This window comes from Dermochelys coriacea, chromosome 20 (genome assembly GCF_009764565.3).
Source record: "Dermochelys coriacea isolate rDerCor1 chromosome 20, rDerCor1.pri.v4, whole genome shotgun sequence".
Lineage (NCBI taxonomy): Eukaryota > Metazoa > Chordata > Testudines > Dermochelyidae > Dermochelys > Dermochelys coriacea.
In genome coordinates this window covers 13,510,477-13,527,892 of record NC_050087.2, presented here as the reverse complement: position 1 = coordinate 13,527,892, position 17,416 = coordinate 13,510,477, and the positions used below count along the sequence as shown (strand labels likewise).

The 17,416-nt window shown below is 51.2% G+C and overlaps 1 protein-coding gene across 4 annotated transcripts; it reads right to left on the bottom strand.

The window, feature by feature from the left end:
* Positions 1 to 2,492: 2,492 nt before the first annotated feature.
* LOC119845876 (E3 ubiquitin-protein ligase TRIM58-like) lies at positions 2,493 to 12,348 on the bottom strand. 4 transcript variants are annotated; one of them, XM_038378783.1, is made up of 6 exons: positions 11,854 to 12,348; positions 9,472 to 9,567; positions 6,973 to 7,203; positions 4,544 to 4,566; positions 4,339 to 4,439; positions 2,493 to 2,734 (listed from the first exon to the last, which is right to left on the bottom strand). In XM_038378783.1, exons 1-6 carry the CDS (start codon positions 12,280 to 12,282, stop codon positions 2,607 to 2,609), a joined length of 1,008 nt encoding a protein of 335 aa, XP_038234711.1. In that variant the 5' UTR covers positions 12,283 to 12,348; the 3' UTR covers positions 2,493 to 2,606. The 4 variants fall into 4 exon arrangements, 3 of the variants coding, with proteins under 3 accessions (XP_038234711.1, XP_038234714.1, XP_038234713.1); XM_038378786.2 differs by having other exon boundaries at positions 2,545 to 2,708; XR_006278297.1 differs by lacking the exon at positions 2,493 to 2,734 and adding an exon at positions 2,736 to 3,143 and having other exon boundaries at positions 3,184 to 4,439.
* Between the last annotated feature and the right edge of the window lie 5,068 nt (positions 12,349 to 17,416).

Below are 17,416 nucleotides of genomic sequence, written 5' to 3'. Positions count from 1 at the left end.
AGAATAAACAAACAGATTTATTAACTATAAAGCTAGATTTAAGTGATTACAAGTTAAAGCATAACAAAATCAGATTTGGTCAAATGAAATAAAAGTAAAACTCATCCTAAGATGATCTTAACACTTTCAATGTCCTTACAAACCTAGATGCTTCTCACCACAGACTGGCTGGTTACTTTTCATTCAGGCTCTCCTCTTTGATCAGCTCTTCAGTTGCTCGGTGGTGTCTGTCAATGTTGGTGGAAGAGAGAGAGCATGGCAAAACGTCTCTCCCTTTTATCATGTCCTTTCTTTCCTCTTGGCTTCCCGCCACCTTCAGAGTCAGGTGAGCATTACCTCATCACAGTCCCAAACTGCACAAAGGAAGGGGGTGACTCCCTCCAGGGTCTAACACAGGGGTCTCAAACACGTGGCCTGCGGGGTTATTTCCTGCAACCCACCAAGCTCCCCTCCTGCAGCTCCTCCTCCCCCCAGCACGCCACGTCCCTGCTCCTCTGCTTACCTCCAGGTGCTTCCCGCCGCCAAACAGCTGTTTGGTAGTGCTTAGCGGTTTCCAGAAGGGAGTGGGGAGGAGCAGGGAGCTGCGCGCTTGGGGGAGGAGGCGGAGAAGAGGCGAGGCAGGGGTGGGGATTCGGGGAAGGGTTTGGAATGGGGGTGGGGAAGGGGTGGGGCCTCATGGAAGGGGTGGGGGGGCTGTCAGTGATGCAGCCCTTGCGCCAATGTACTAGTCCTCATGTGGCCCTCCTAGTGATTTGAGTTTGAGATCCCTGGTCTAACAGATTAATTTGTTGCTGCCTGAGCCAGTATCCATTGTTCCTGGCTGGGCTGGGCTGGGCTGGTCCCATCCATGCCCTCACAAGATGTGAACTGCCTCTCTGTTCATGTTTTTGCACGGGCTTGCTTTAAGCCATGAGGATACATTTTCAGCCTCATAACTATATACATGAAATTATAACCTTAATATAACAACCATGCTCAGTGCATTCTGAAGACACCCAACATGACAAACTTTGCATTGGATACACATAATCATTTTATAAAGATGAACATGGGGATGTAGGGTGTTCCCCTGAGGTACAGAGCATCAGAGACATCTACAACAGTGCCATTTGAATGCCTGTTTTCACTTTCAGGTGACACTGTATTTAAGAAGTGGGCAGCAATATCTCCTGTAAATGTAAACAAACTTCTTCCTCTTAGCAATTGGCTGAACAAGAAATAGGACTGAGTGGACTTGTAGGGTGTAAAGTTTTTCATTGTTTTCTTTTTGAATGCAGTTATGCAACAAAAAAAACCCAATAACATTTGTAAGTTGCATTTTTATGATAAAGAGATTGCAGTACAGTACCTATATGAGGTGAATTGAAAAATAATATTTTTCCATCATTTTTACAGTGCAAATATTTGTAATAAAAATAATAGATTGCTGTTTACTTTGTATTATGTTGTAATTGAAATTGATATATTTGAAAGTGTAGGAAAACATCCAAAATATTTAATATGTTACAATTGGCATTCTATTGATTAACAGTGCACTTAATTGCAATTAATTGTTTTGAGTTAATTGTGGGAGTTAACTGCAATTAAGCGAGAGCCCTAATTTCAATAAGTGTTGAAAAATTAAGGAGGGTGCAGAAAGGGGCTTTAGAAATGGTTCAAGGGATAGAGAATGCCTTCAGTGCCTTCCAGTGAGACACAGGGAGCTCAGGCTGTTCAGTTTATCAACACGATTGAGAGGTATCAGAGTACCTCCCATGGGAGAAATAGTGGGATCTAAAAGGCTCTTCAGAGGAGCAAAGTTAGAGCAAGAAGCTGTAGCTGAAGGTGAAAGCAGATAGACACATTCAAATTAGAAATAAGGCACATTTTTCATAGTGGTGATGATTAACCCTCGAAATAAACTCCTACAGGAAGGGGATGGATTCTCCTTCTCTTGGGCTGGGTCTTCAAATCCAGCCTGGAGGCCTTTTGGAAGATGCTTTAGTCAAACAGGTTACTAGGTTTGATATGGGGGTAACAGTGAAATTCTTGGGCTGTGATAACTAGGCCAGGCTATAAGGGGCCACTAGATCTTAGGAGGCATAAGAACAGCCATACTGGGTCAGACCAATGGTCCATCTGTCCCAGTATCCTGTCTTCTGTCAGGTGCCCTAGAGGGAATGAACAGAACCGGTAATCAAGCGATCCATCCCTTGTCGCTCATTTCCAGCTTCTGGCAAACAAAGTTTAGGGTTGCCAACCCTGCCCATCCTGGCTAATAGTTGTTGGTGGCCATTCTTATGCCTCTTAAGATCTATCCTCCGTGAACTTCTTTTGAACCCCGTTATAGTCTTGGCCTTCACAACATTCTCTAGCAAAGCGTTCCACAGGTTGACTGTTGTGTGAAGAAACACTTTCTTTTGTTTGCTTTAAACCTGCTGCCTAGTCATTTCACTTGGTGACCCTTAGTTCTTGTGTTATGAGAAGGAATAAATAACACTTCCTTATTCCCTTTTTCCTCACCAGTCATGATTTTATAGACCTCTATCATATCTCCCCTTAGTCGTCCCTTTTCCAAGCTGAAAAGTCCCAGTCTTATTAATCACTCCTCATAGGCAATGAAGGGTTCATTCCACCCAAGCCATCTTTGTTGGGTAGGAAGAGTAGATAGGAGATGCTCTTTTCAGAAGCGCATTGGGGCACTTGTCAGGCCATCGACATGGTCTCTTCTGGAAGCAGAGAACACAACACCACACTGTTTATACAAAGGGAGATTTTATTTCTCAGTCTGGACAGTAAGAATATGTCTAAAACAGCCAAATGATTTCAGTCAGATCAAAGCATTCCAGTCCCCAGGAGACTCCATTGTTGTGGGCCACAGGCAGAGAAGAGGAGAGACCGAGGTGCTGCCAATGCCCAAGGTCCCTGCCAGGGCAGGAAATTAATTAGGTAGGATCTGCCCAGATGATCCCAGCAGGTGATTCCTGCTCCCTGCTGCAGAGGAAGGTGAACACCCGCCCCACCCATCAGGTCCCTTGCCAGTGTGATGTGGGCAAAATCCTCTTCAATCCCAAATCGCCAAATTGTGACTCTGAGCATGTGAGAATGACCCACCAGCCGGACATCTACACAGAGGATTCCACACAGCACAGCTGGATTGGTTTCTGGGTAGGAGGGCTGCATTGGGCAGTGAGGGGTCTGCACCTGGGATCTCAGCTACTGTACAAAGGACACTGTTGCACCTCTTGGCTCTGGTATGGGCTAATCAGCCCTATGTCTCCTGGGCTTAGGAGCTTCTTCTCTAAAAATCCCTGGCTGAGGTAGGTGGGGGAACCCAGATTGGCCCTGGATCCAGGCAAATCATGATGGTTTTGCTCTGGATTTGGGGCTCTGTCCAAGCATAAAACTGCAGGCAGATCTAGGACATGCACACAGGCCCTACAAGCAGAGCTGATAAACTACACATCTGTCTAATACACACACACACACACTCATATATGCAGTCACACCCACAAGCACACATGCTGTCTCTCACACACACACACTTATGTGCTTGGCACTTGTGTTCTTCTCTGGCCCTGTCCTTCCTCCCTAGGGCCTATGCCCCTTTCATCAACACACTGAATAAACCTGCACCTGAGCATTTTGTTTTGGGGATTCATGCCTTTGATCCAGAGATCCATGAGCAGGGGTGAAAGTAAGGCAGTACGGGCCGGTATGGCATACCGGTAAAAAGTGACTGCAGGTGCCAGCCCGTACAGCTGACTTTAAAGCGCTGCCATGGCACCACTTTAACGGACCCTGCCTAAAGCACTGCCATGGCAGCGCTTTAACGTCGCTTCCCCTTTTGCGCCTCCCATTGGCAGCCCCTTTTGTGTCCCCCCATCAGGACCGCCAACGGGGGGGACACAAAAGGGGCAGCGACGTTAAAGCACTGCCGCGGCAAAGCACCCTGCTTAAAGCACTGCCGTGGCAACACTTTAATGTCGTTTCCCCTTTTCAATCCCCCTGGGCCACCAATGGCGGGGGGGGCGCAAAAGGAGCAGCTGCCCCGGGGCTGGCGATTTAAAAGAGCCCAGGGCTCCGCAGCAGTGGCCGGAGCCATGGGCAGTGCAGGCCAGGCAGTGCAGATGGGCTGGGAGATGCTGAGCCCAGGCCCACCCCTTCTGCCCGAGGCCTCAGCCCTTCTGGGGGGGCCGAAGCCATGCCCCCTCCCCCGTAATGGTAAGAGATCAATTTTACTTTCACCCCTGTTCATGAACCCGAAATCACACAGCCCCCTGAGCTCCCCTGCATTCCCTTCTCATAGACTGCCATGCCCAGCTCCTGGTTGCCCCCTTTGTATCTGCCCTCCTTTACCTCCGTATTTCTGCAGTGTTTCCATCACCCTGGGGACCTCATAGGAATCCTGTAGCTCCATGTGAACGGCCTCTGGCTCCTGAAGCTTCATGCTGTGGCTCCTAAGGAGAAGACGTTAGCTATTTAGCATACAACTGCCAGCCATAGGGCCCATCTATGATGCCTCTAACAGGAACACAATGGGGACCTGAAATGTGCCTCCTACCTGATCAAGGTGCTTTTCACATCCTAAAGGGAGAGAAAACACAAAAGCAATTAAAGGTCTGCCCCTTAGTGCAGATTTTCCATGCCAAGCCAGATCTTTGCCCAGCCAGTCCAGCATCCTGCCTCCTCCAGATTCCTCTCTCTCTCTCACTCTTCCAGCCTTTGCAGCCCAAGGAAGCCCATAGCTAAGGACTTCCCTAATGTACAGGGCCTGGGACCCAGATCCTCCATGTTATTTAGGTACCTAACTCCCACTGATTTCAATACCTTAAATACCTTGGAAAATCTGGGCCTGGGAACATAAAGAAGAAGCTCGACTTTCATTTTTTAAAATGTTCAGTTTCTTCTTCTCTTGCAAAGAGGCTTGGAAATGTACCTGGTAGAAAACAGCCACCAGGGGATGGATGGTGAGTGATCGGGGTACCAGCCTTGGGCTCAGGAAATTGAAGTTCAGTTTCTGGCTCAGCCATTCACTGCTTGGGTGAGTCACTGAGTCTCTCCGGCCCTTAGTGTCTTTACAATGGGGATAACAGCACTGCCTTATTCACAGGGTGTGTGAGGATAAATGCATTGAAGACTGAGAGGCTCTGACACCACTAAAGCCAGATAAGTGCCACAGAGAGAGAGGGCTCTTAACTGCAGCATGAAGCACCAAATGCAACAACCCAGCTCCCAGCCCTGTCTTGCACAGCGCTGCACCTTGCTGTGGCTTCAGCAGATCTTGCCTTTCTGAAACCGGACTTAATCAGGAGGTGTGGGGGGCGGTCTCCAGCGAGCACAGAAAGACTCTCGGGAGTCTCAGGATTTCCAATGGTATCGCTGGAACACAAAGTGTTACTGATCCTCCCAGCCAATGGTCTCATAGAGTCACTCCGATGCCAAGCAAGCAGGAAGGTCCCTTGGGACTGGCAGCTGGCTGGCTTGAAGTAGCTGAAAATGGCCCATGAGACCGGGGGTGTTACGGAAAATAAAACGTTCATAGACCCACAGAGGTCACAGCCAGGAGGGACCATTCTGACCATCCAGCATCACCCAGGTCAGAGGCTCCCCACAGTGAACCCAAAACATAGGCACCGACTCCAGCCCTGGAGCACCCATGGGGAAAATTAGTGGGTGCTCTGCACCCACTGGCAGCCAAGCTCCCCTCCCCCCTGCCCCACTTTCTCCTTCGCCTCCTCCCCTGAGCACACGGCGTCCCCGTTCCTCCGCCTACCTCCCAGCGCTTCCTACCCAGCTGCCACCAAACAGCTGTTTGGCCGCTCTGGGGGGGGGAGAGGAGGAGCGGGAATGTGGTGCGCTCAAGGGAAGAAGCGGGGTTGGGGCAGGGATTTGGGGAAGGAGTTGGAATAGGGGCAGGGAGGGGGTGGAGTTGGGGCAGGGACTTTGGGGAAGGAGTTGAAATGGGGGTGGGGCTTGGGTGGGGCCTCATGGAAGGGGTGGAGTCGGGGTGGGCTGGGGGCAGAGGGGGGTTGAGCACCCACCGGCAGGAGCAGAAGTCAGCACCTCTGCCCCAAAGGGCCTTGGGAGGCTGCTCCAGTGGCTGCTCCCCTTCCCTGTTACAAACCTCCCCCCAGTGAGTGGGCAGCCAGGCAGCAGGGAGCACTGGGAGGGAGGGGGAGGAGGCGGGGCAAGGGGAGCTTGGCTGCCTGTGGGTGCTGAGCACCTGCTAATTTTACCCTGTGGGTGCTCCAGCCCCCAGCACCCATGGAGTTGGCGCCTATGCCCAAGATGACTGCTGTAAACACCTGAGACTGAACTGGGGAAGAAATGACTGAACCCAGGCTAGCGGGTGTCTGGCCTGTGAAAGAAATACCTGGAGTTTTAAGATGAAAGCAAGAGCAGCTTGCCTTCAAGAACCTCTGCATTCTGCCTAAAACAACCTTTAGGATGAGAATTTGCTAGTTAAAACCAGTTTCTTTAGTATATTAAACTTAGCTTGTGTGTTGGTTTCATTTGCTAGGTAATCTGCTTTGATCTCTTTGCTATCCCTTATAATCACTTTATAAACTTATTTTTGTTTTCTCTAAAACCAGTTCGTGGACTTCATAACTGGGGTGGGGGGCAAAAAGCTGTGCATATCTTACTTCACATTGAAGGAGGGAGCAGATTTCAATGAGCTTACGCTGTAGAGTTCTCTGTGCAGCGCAAGATGATACAATTTTGGGTCTCCACTCCAGAAGCGGTGTACATTTGAGTGCTGGGCAATTCCTTAGCTGAGCGTCCCAAGCAGAGCTGATCTCAGCATCTGGGTGAATATAACCGCCGCTGGGTGTGTTCCCACCTGTATGTGTGCTGGAAGGGGGCTTGAGAGCCTGTCACAGCAGCACAGAGTAAGGGGAACCCAAGTTGATGGGACAGGCGGGCTCAGTGGTAACCCAGTTCCATATGGCACCCGGGGGAAACCCGTCACACCATGAGAGGGGCTCTCACCTTGAGCAGGCCAGTGGCTGGCTGCTGGCACTTCTGCTCGATCTCCGTTATCAGCTGGGCCAGGCTGGAGCTCTGCTCTACCAGGAACGCCGCGTTCTCCTGAAGCTTCTGCAGAGTCTCCTCCTCCTCCTCCTCCAGCCTGCACACAAGCAGTTGCTCTTCCTCTTCTAGAGCCCGATGGCGCTTGGCAAACTCAGCTACAATGAGCTTTCTCTGTGCCCTCACCTTCTCCTGCAGGGGCAGAAACCATGTGAGGGAGGAAGAAACCTCAATGGGATAAGGCCAAATTTGACATAGGGCAGTTTGCTGAGGGTTATGGGGTAGTAGGCTGGTGGGCTGTTTACTGGGGGGATCTAGAGGTAGTGGGTTGGGCACAGGCCATTTGCTGGGGGTCTAAAGGTTGTGAGTTGAGAACAATGGCCCATTTAAAGGAGAAGGGTTGGGCCCTGTGGGATCTTTTATGCCAGGGGTGGCCAAACTGTGGTTCATGAGCCGCATGTGGCTCTTTTAGCATTAAAGTGTGGCTCACAGAGCCACCCCACATTCCCCACCACCACCCATTCTCCACCTACCAGCCTTCGGCAGGGAGCTTGGGACCTCTGCCTTGCAACGGGGTGGTGGGGTAAAGGTTTCTGCACAGCAGGGAGGGGGGGGTCTCAGGGCTTCAGCAGGAGTGGGGCTGAAGCCCCAAACCCCGGCAGGCACCTCCTGTGGGGCTGAAGCCCCGAGCCCCGGGAACCAGCTCTTGAACTTCTGAAGATTGTTGTATGTGGGTCAGAGGGCTGGTAAGTTTGACCACCTCTGTTTCATGCTATAATAATATGCTCCTAGCACATTGTAACAAATTGCCCCTTTGTCCCTGCTGTTGTCCCCCTTGCCCCTAGGGTGCCCCCCCCATTTATTCTGTCATCCCCACTTGTCCCTGCCATCATGCCACCATGCCCCTTAGCCTCAACCCTCCCCACCCTCTATTCTTGAGCTATCAATGGGGCTGGTGGAAATTGTTTGTGCTAGAGGTTTTCCCACAGAAAATGGCTGTTTGGTCAGCTCCGGTGGGTGAGGCTACACGGGCAGAGGGCAGGAATGGCTCCTGCTCGGCACACAGTTCCAGCAGTTCCAGTTCTGGGCACACAGACTCCTCTGGGCTCATCTGCACTGGCGTGCCACCTAGGCCTCACAGCAGGGCAGGAGGGAATGCCAGCCAAAGGATAATGGAGCACAGTGATTGCATAGTCACGAGCTCTGCAGCCTGATGAATCAGCCAGAGGCAAGGTCCACTCTACATGGGCAGGGGCAGTGCACGTCCCCTTGCGCCCCCCCCCTTCCCCCACACACACATTATGCAACCTGTGAGTGGGATTAAAAGGATGAGATCTACCCTCCCTTCTTTGTTTGCCAACAAGATGCCAATTGATGTCAGTTGCAGGAGTGCGTATTTTTGTGTTGTGGACACTTGTCTGCTGTCAAGTGGACTGAGAACCCCCGCAAACTCAGTCCATGAGTCACTAAAGAGATCATCAGCCAGCAACAACTTTCAGTCACTGCTGGATTGGACCTGGAAAGGGGTGAAAGACTCCATATCCCATCATCAGCCCTTGAGCCATGCAGTCCCCACTACAGTGTGCCATGGGCTCTACAAAGCCCCTCCCAGCTATGTGTAACTAATGGGCTGGCTCTGGCTAAGCCTGTCCGGCTGGCCCGGTGCAGCAGTACTTTGGTTCCATGCCATGCCAACAGGGCCAGGAACGCCTCCGGAACGCCATGGCAGGGAGTCAGGCCGAGCCATGCACCACAAAGCTGGGCCCTGCCTCCCCTCGGACGGAGCAGAGCTGGGAGCAAGCCCAGTACAAGAGCTGCTCAGACTCTGCGGTGACACAGCACTTCCTGGTCCCTCGGATTGTGCAATGAGCAGAGCTTGCACAACTGCCTGGGCAGAACAGTTTGAAAGTGACTCAATCAGTTTCCAGGATACTGGGGAAACAGATTCATTTGCGAAATGTGGGGGGCTCCAACTATTAACCGAGCTGGGTTTGGGGGGGACACACACATTCCAAGCAGGCCGCGCACCTTGCCACAGGGGCCCATTTTGAGAAACTGTTGTGACTGAGGTAAGCTGGCCTCGGGCTGGCAGTAGAAGCTGAGGAGTGTGACTGTGGTGCCATTCTGCTGTATGTTCTTCTCCTGGGAACAATGCAGCAACGGTGCCCGCCCCCGCTCTGCCAGGCTTATATCATAGTTCCCTCTGGAGGGAATTTTCCGCTCGTGTCCCACCGGGATATTCCATCAGAGTCTCGGGGCCTGATTCAGATCTCAGTTACACTGGGAAAAATCAGGAGCCCCTGGAGTTAAATTGATGTAAAACCAATGTGAGCAAAGAATCAGGTCCTCAGTGTGAATGTCCCTCCTTAGCGAATGTGCCAGACCCTCATGCTATTGCTTGGGGCACCCAGTCCCATGGCACAGGGGAGGCTGTGGTGGGATCACACTCACGACACCTGCCTTCCACTGAGCGGGTTTCTTCCCCTCTTGGGCCTGGAGCTTTGCAATCTCTCCCATCACTTGTCTCAAAAGATCCAGAGCTTCCTGCAGTTTCATCTGTGGGGAGAAAATGGGGCTGAATCCTCCCAGTGCCCACTTAGAATTATAGAATCATAGGATATTAGGGTTGGAAGAGACTTCAGGGAGTCATCTAGTCCAACCCTCTGCTCTAAACAGGACCAACCCCAACTAAATCATCCCAGCCAGGGCTTTGTCAAGCTGGGCCTTGGAGATTCCACCACCTCCCTAGGTAACCCATTCCACTGGGGGGCTCAAGGAAGGATTCCAAAATGGGGCCCCAATGGCTGCAGAGAACCGGTGCTCGAGCTGTGGAGCATTGGGCAAAGGCATGGGTCCCTCACAGCATCCTTCACTCCCATAGCGACCATTGAACTAGTCAGGGGAAGAAGCAAAGAGGCAGGCACCCCAGGGCTGTCACAGGTGATGTGCAGGCATCCTGCTCCCCTCTTCTCGGCAGTTATCCATTCCAAAACAAGGGCTCAGGCTCGGCTGCAGGGGACAATGGTGAGGGGGCAGCCCGCTTGGGTCCGGCTCCACCGGGGGGGGCAGCAGTGAGGGATCAGCTAGACGGGGCCCGGCTCTGGGTTGGGAGCCAGCAGTGAAGGGTCAGGTAGACGGGGCTCCCTGCCAGGGGGCAGCAGTGAGGGGGAGGCCAGACAGGACTCACCTCCAGGTAGCAGTGGTGAGGGGGAGGCCAGATGAGGTCCGTCTCCAGGGAGGGAGTCACAGGTGCTGGAACTGCGGGTGCTGGGGTGCGGCAGCACCCCTGGCTTAAAGTGGTTTCCATTTTATACAGGGTTTACAGTGTGGCTCAATGACTCACTATACAAATTGTTCCAGCACCACAGTGAGGGGGAAGATAAACGAGGCTTGTCTCCGGTGATCAGTGGTGAGGGGGTGGCTAGACGGGGCTCGCCTCCAGGGGGCGGCAGTGAGGGGGAGATTAGACGGGGCTTGCCTCCAGGGGGCGGCGGTGAGGGGGAGGCTAGACAGGACTTGCCTCCAGGGGGCGGCGGTGAGGGGGAGGCTAGACAGGACTTGCCTCCAGGGGGTGGCGGTGAGGGGGAGGCTAGACAGGACTTGCCTCCAGGGGGCGGCGGTGAGGAGGAGGCTAGACGGGACTCGCCTCCAGGGGGTGGCAGTGAGGGGGAGGCTAGACGGGACTCACCTCCAGGGGGCGGCAGTGAGGGGAGGTTATACAGGACTCGCCTCCAGGGGGCGGCGGCGAGGGGGAGGCTAGACGGGACTTGCCTCCAGGGGGTGGCGGTGAGGGGGAGATTAGATGGGACTCGCCTCCAGGAGGTGGCAGTGAGGGGGGGGCTAGACGGGACTCGCCTCCAGGGGGCGGCGGTGAGAGGGAGGCTAGACGGGACTCGCCTCCAGGAGGTGGCGGTGAGGGGGAGGCTAGACGGGACTCGCCTCCAGGGGGTGGCGGTGAGGGGGAGATTAGATGGGACTCGCCTCCAGGAGGTGGCAGTGAGGGGGGGGCTAGACGGGACTCGCCTCCAGGGGGCGGCGGTGAGGGGGAGGCTAGACGGGACTCGCCTCCAGGGGGCGGCGGTGAGAGGGAGGCTAGACGGGACTCGCCTCCAGGAGGTGGCAGTGAGGGGGAGGCTAGACGGGACTCGCCTCCAGGGGGTGGCAGTGAGGGGGAGACTAGACGGGACTCGCCTCCAGGAGGTGGCAGTGAGGGGGAGGCTAGACGGGACTCGCCTCCAGGGGGCGGCGGTGAGGGGGAGATTAGACAGGACTCGCCTCCAGGGGGTGGCGGTGAGGGGGAGGCCATATGGAGCTCGTCTCTGGAGGGCAGCAGAGAGGGGGAGGCCAGAGCCTGGCTTCACAAGGCAGTGGTAAGGGGGCAGACAGCCAGTGCCCAGCTCTGTGGCAGCAGTGGTGAGGGGCCCAGCTCCAGGGCCAGTAGAACCATGTCCTCCATCAGTTTGTTCACATGGTCTTGGGCTGGGTGCCCAACCTGCTCAAGCAGGGGGTGGGGTTGCAGCCTGGTAAGCTCTATGTTGGGGAGAGAGCCCCCCACAGCCGCTCCGTGGATGCCCTCTCTGGCTGAGAGAACTCTGTTCATGGGCTCTGGAGAATGGAGAACTCCATAGCTACAGGGGAACCACCTAACCAGGGTCCAGGGCTTAGGTCAGAGACAGGCACCTTCCCTGTCTAAAACCCCAGGCAGGAACCACAGCCCAGCCTCCTAAGAGCCCAGAACTCAGGGGGCTGGGAATGGGGGTGGAGCACATCCCTGGGGCTTTGCCCAACAGCCCCAACCCCTCTCATGGCTCTGGCTAGTTGGATGCTTGTCATTGCTCCTACCTTGTAGTCCTGGGCAGCCTCCTCGATGGGGATCACAGTGTGGGAGCGGTGCACCCGGGACTTGTCGCACACCAGGCAAATGGCCTCCCCATCATCCTCGCAGAACAGACGCAGCTTCTTGCCATGCTTCTCACACAGCTTCTCCTTGGGCTCCTTGCCTGGCTGCAGTGCTAGCTGCTCAATGCCCTCCACAATGTTTGCCAGCTGCCTGTTGGGCCTAAACGTGGTCTGAAGGAACCCTCCTCTGCACTGAGGGCAGAAGAACACCTCAGTCGTGGAGCCCTCCCACCTCTCGCAATAGTCGGTGATGCACACACAGCAGAAGTTGTGCCCACAGTCGATGGTCACAGGGTCCCTCAGATACTCCAGACAGATGGAGCAGGACACTTCATCTTGGAGCTTCTCCATCAGGTTATTTCCTGAGGCCATGGCTGCTGCATTCAGAATATTTCCACTTGCAGGGCTGCCAGCCAGTCAGCAACAGGAGTTCCTCCTTCCTTGCTTTCTCTAGCAGGGTTGCAGCAGGAGGGGCAGGAACAGGGAGGGACGGGCACTGGGGAGTGGGGGAGGGACTAGAAGCTGCTAAGCGCTGTGGATTTGTTTTTGATTGCAATTTCCCCCTTGGAAGCCCTCAGTGGGTTTTATTGCTGGGAATATCCTCTCCAGATTCACAAAGGCATCAGAAGGGAAACAGCTCTGGCAATGCAGGGAATTTAGGCTTCAATGCTTGTCCAGCTAAGTCAAGAGCAGTTCACCATCCAGACAGCCACAAACCAGATAAATGGGTTTCTGCCTCACCCCATCCCTGATGCCCAGCTCTGCTTGTAGTGCTCTGACACTCCTGCTGCTGGTGCGAGGTTAACCTCGCACTAGGGGACTGAACCATCTGGAACTGACCCATGTCAGTGCTCCCACCCCAACCACACTGGATCAGTTCAAGAACCATTGCAGTTTTGCATCACGTCTGTGTAGTTCTGCTCTTAAGCTGTTGCATTATCAATGCTTTCTGGATACCTATCCCACAATTACTATTTCAGCTCTCAGACACAGTGCTTTGTGGGAGATTTTGAAAGGCCACTGGTGCGTTGTGGGACGGTAGCAGAATGGCCAGTTGAACTCTTTTAGTTTGTCCTCATTCACACTGTTACTAAAATAGTCCAGACCGAAGCTGATTAGCCTGAATCTGTCCTCTAGACCTATTAAAAGTGTCATCTACTTCAGCCAGTTCTTAGGGTGCTTGGAGCACTCTCAGTCAGAAAACGAATTCACTAAAAGTAGGTCATGCTGCCTTAAACAGCCTGGAAGCTGGTCTCTACTACAGCACTCACATGGTCAAAAATCAGTTTAGCAGTGTTGTTTTTAAAACTAGTTAAATGTCTTGGCTTAATGGTGAAATCCTAGCAGATCTTAAACATAAAAAAGAAGCTTACAAGAAGTGGAAGGTTGGACATATGACCAGGGAAGAGTATAAAAATATTGCTCGGGCATGTAGGAAAGATATCAGGAGGGCCAAATCGCACCTGGAGCTGCAGCTAGCAAGAGATGTCAAGAGTAACAAGAAGGGTTTCTTCAGGTATGTTGGCAACAAGAAGAAAACCAAGGAAAGTGTGGGCCCCTTACTGAATGAGGGAGGCAAGCTAGTGACAGAGGATGTGGAAAAAGCTAATGTACTCAATGCTTTTTTTGCCTCTGTTTTCACTAGCAAGGTCAGCTCCCAGACTGCTGTGCTGGGCATCACAAAATGGGGAAGAGATGGCCAGCCCTCTGTAGAGATAGAGGTGGTTAGGGACTATTTAGAAAAGCTGGACGTGCACAAGTCCATGGGGCCGGACGAATTGCATCCGAGAGTGCTGAGGGAATTGGCGGCTGTGATTGCAGAGCCCTTGGCCATTATCTTTGAAAACTCGTGGCGAACGGGGGAAGTCCCGGATGACTGGAAAAAGGCTAATGTAGTGCCCATCTTTAAAAAAGGGAAGAAGGAGGATCCTGGGAACTACAGGCCGGTCAGCCTCACCTCAGTCCCTGGAAAAATCATGGAGCAGGTCCTCAAAGAATCAATCCTGAAGCACTTAGAGGAGAGGAAAGTGATCAGGAACAGTCAGCATGGATTCACCAAGGGAAGGTCATGCCTGACTAATCTAATCGCCTTTTATGATGAGATTACTGGTTCTGTGGATGAAGGGAAAGCAGTGGATGTATTGTTTCTTGACTTTAGCAAAGCTTTTGACACGGTCTCCCACAGCATTCTTGTCAGCAAGTTAAGGAAGTATGGGCTGGATGAATGCACTATAAGGTGGGTAGAAAGCTGGCTAGATTGTCGGGCTCAACGGGTAGTGATCAATGGCTCCATGTCTAGTTGGCAGCCGGTGTCAAGTGGAGTGCCCCAGGGGTCGGTCCTGGGGCCCGTTTTGTTCAATATCTTCATAAATGATCTGGAGGATGGTGTGGATTGCACTCTCAGCAAATTTGCGGATGATACTAAACTGGGAGGAGTGGTAGATACGCTGGAGGGGAGGGATAGGATACAGAAGGACCTAGACAAATTGGAAGATTGGGCCAAAAGAAATCTAATGAGGTTCAATAAGGATAAGTGCAGGGTCCTGCACTTAGGATGGAAGAATCCAATGCACCGCTACAGACTAGGGACCGAATGGCTCGGCAGCAGTTCTGCGGAAAAGGACCTAGGGGTGACAGTGGACGAGAAGCTGGATATGAGTCAGCAGTGTGCCCTTGTTGCCAAGAAGGCCAATGGCATTTTGGGATGTATAAGTAGGGGCATAGCGAGCAGATCGAGGGACGTGATCGTTCCCCTCTATTCGACACTGGTGAGGCCTCATCTGGAGTACTGTGTCCAGTTTTGGGCCCCACACTACAAGAAGGATGTGGATAAATTGGAAAGAGTACAGCGAAGGGCAACAAAAATGATTAGGGGTCTAGAGCACATGACTTACGAGGAGAGGCTGAGGGAGCTGGGATTGTTTAGTCTGCAGAAGAGAAGAATGAGGGGGGATTTGATAGCTGCTTTCAACTACCTGAAAGGGGGTTTCAAAGAGGATGGCTCTAGACTGTTCTCAATGGTAGCAGATGACAGAACGAGGAGTAATGGTCTCAAGTTGCAATGGGGGAGGTTTAGATTGATATTAGGAAAAACTTTTTCACTAAGAGGGTGGTGAAACACTGGAATGCGTTACCTAGGGAGGTGGTAGAATCTCCTTCCTTAGAGGTTTTTAAGGTCAGGCTTGACAAAGCCCTCGCTAGGATGATTTAACTGGGACTTGGTCCTGCTTTGAGCAGGGGGTTGGACTAGATGACCTTCTGGGGTCCCTTCCAACCCTGATATTCTATGATTCTATGATTCTATGATTCTTCAGCATACACAGACCCTTAAACTCTAGGCCCTGATATAGAATCACAGAACCATAGGGTTAGAAGGGACCACAAGTGTCATCTTGTCTAACCCCCTGCCAAGATGCAGAATTTAGGTCCATCTGCAAATGGTGGGGTTGGGTAGGCTTCATCTTAGACTACAAAGAACTAAAAAAATCACTCTTAAGTAGAGCTGGTCAAAAAAATTAGATGGGACAGTTTTCCTCTGGAATGTGGTGTTTTGACAAAAGCAAAATGTTTCAAAGAACATGCCAATTTCAGCATAGTTTCCAACAGAAGAGTTTTGAAACCATGCAAAATGAAAATAGGGTATTTTGTTTTGTTCTGATTTTTTTGTTTAATCTTGTCTTTTATAATATATTGATTTTAATATTAAATTTATTATGCATATATTTAATATATATTAAATATTTTATATCAGTGTTCTGACATTCTCAAATAAAAATTTTTTGACAGGGATGCTTTGGTATTTCAAAATAAAAATATTTCAGAATTTCCATTCTGCTAGATATTTCAAGATTTCAACTTTTTGTCCCTATGCAGGACAAAAATGTAAATTTCAAGATGTCAGAATTTCCCACAGGATGGAAATTCTGTGTTCTGACCGACTCTAATTTCGAATTACAAATACCCTGGCACCTAATGCTGATGCTACCAGATGAATGGCAGTGTAGCTGTCATAACCAGGCAACTATGCATCTGGTTCATTTTCAATTGGTGCCTGTCAGCACAGTATCTGAGGGCCAAGTATCTGAGTGCCATTTTTCCTGTTGGGAGGCAATCTGTCTTCCCTGTTAGCAAGAACCTGACTTTTTTTAAAATGTAATATAAGGGTACACAGGTGTTGGTGAGCAGGGGCTTGTTTGCACTCGAAAGTTGTATTGCTTGAGCTTTACTAGTATAGTTAAAGCAGTACAAAGCAGTCACAGATCAGTATAAAGGTGCTTTATACCACGAGTATAGCTATTCCAATATAGGGAGGGAAATAAGCTATATTGATTTAAGGCACTTTTATAAAGATGTAACTGTCTGCAATAGAAGTTTTGCCAGGACAACTATCTTGATAAAAATAAATAAATACACAGTCCTAAACAAAATCGTAGAATCATAGACTATTAGGGTTGGAAGAGACCTCAGGAGGTCATCTAGTCCAATCCCCTGCTCAAAGCAGGACCAACACCAATCAAATCATCCCAGCCAGGGCTTTGTCAAGCTGGCCCTTAAAAACCTCTAAGGATGGAGATTCCACCACCTCCCTCGGGAACCCATTCCAGTGCTTCACCGCCCTCCTGGTGAAATAGTGTTTCCTAATTACCAACCTAGACCTTCGCCACTGCAATTTGAGACCATTGCTCTTGTTCTGTCATCTGCCACCACTGAGTACAGCCGAGCTCCATCCTCTTTGGAACCCCCCTTCAGGTAGTTGAAGGCTGCTATCAACCCCCCCCCCACACACACACACACACACTTCTCTTCTGCAGACTAAATAAGCCCAGTTCCGTCAGCCGCTCCTCGTAAGTCAGGTGCCCCACCCCCTAATCATTTTCGTTGCCCCCCGCTGGACTCTCTCCAATTTGTCCACATCCCTTCTGTAGTGGGGGGGACCAAAACTGGACGCAATATTCCAGGTGTGGCCTCACCAGTGCCGAATAGAGGGGAATAATCACTTCTCTCGATCTGCTGGCAATAGTCCATTCATCTAGTCCATACTCTTTAACTTGCTGGCAAGAATACTGTGGGAGATCATATCAAAAGCTTTGCTAAAGTCAAGATATATCATGTCCACCCCATATCCACAGAGCCAGTTATCTCCTCATGGAGGACAATCAGGTTGGCCAGGCATGACTTGCCCTTGGTGAATCCATGTTGACTGTTCTGACACACTGATTTTTATACCTTTTTCAATTCTATTTTTAGACACATGGCATCATCCTATTTGTTTATCTTCTTTTGCTAACTGCCAATTCTGTTTTTAGACTTGCAGCCATTATTTATGACAGTGTTATAATCTGCTGAGTCATCGTTTTTATGACCTTTTCCCCACCAAGTCTATATTTAGCACTATGTGACCTGCAGCTTCCATCTAATGGTGGAGTGACTCTTGCTTATGCAAAATGGAAGCCAGGGATACAAAATGAAGTCTGGGGACCTCAAAATGGACTTTCTCTGGTGTCAG

Bases quoted from the DNA above. Each gene is read 5' to 3' on its own strand.
- LOC119845876 (XM_038378783.1), bottom strand. From the start codon at position 12,282: ATGGCCTCAGGAAATAACCTGATGGAGAAGCTCCAAGATGAAGTGTCC. The intron at 9,568-11,853 runs GTAGGAGCAATG...TTCTCCCCACAG, and splicing joins AGGCTGCCCAGGACTACAAG to ATGAAACTGCAGGAAGCTCT. The intron at 4,440-4,543 runs GTAGGAGGCACA...TCTTCTCCTTAG, and splicing joins GTGAAAAGCACCTTGATCAG to GAGCCACAGCATGAAGCTTC.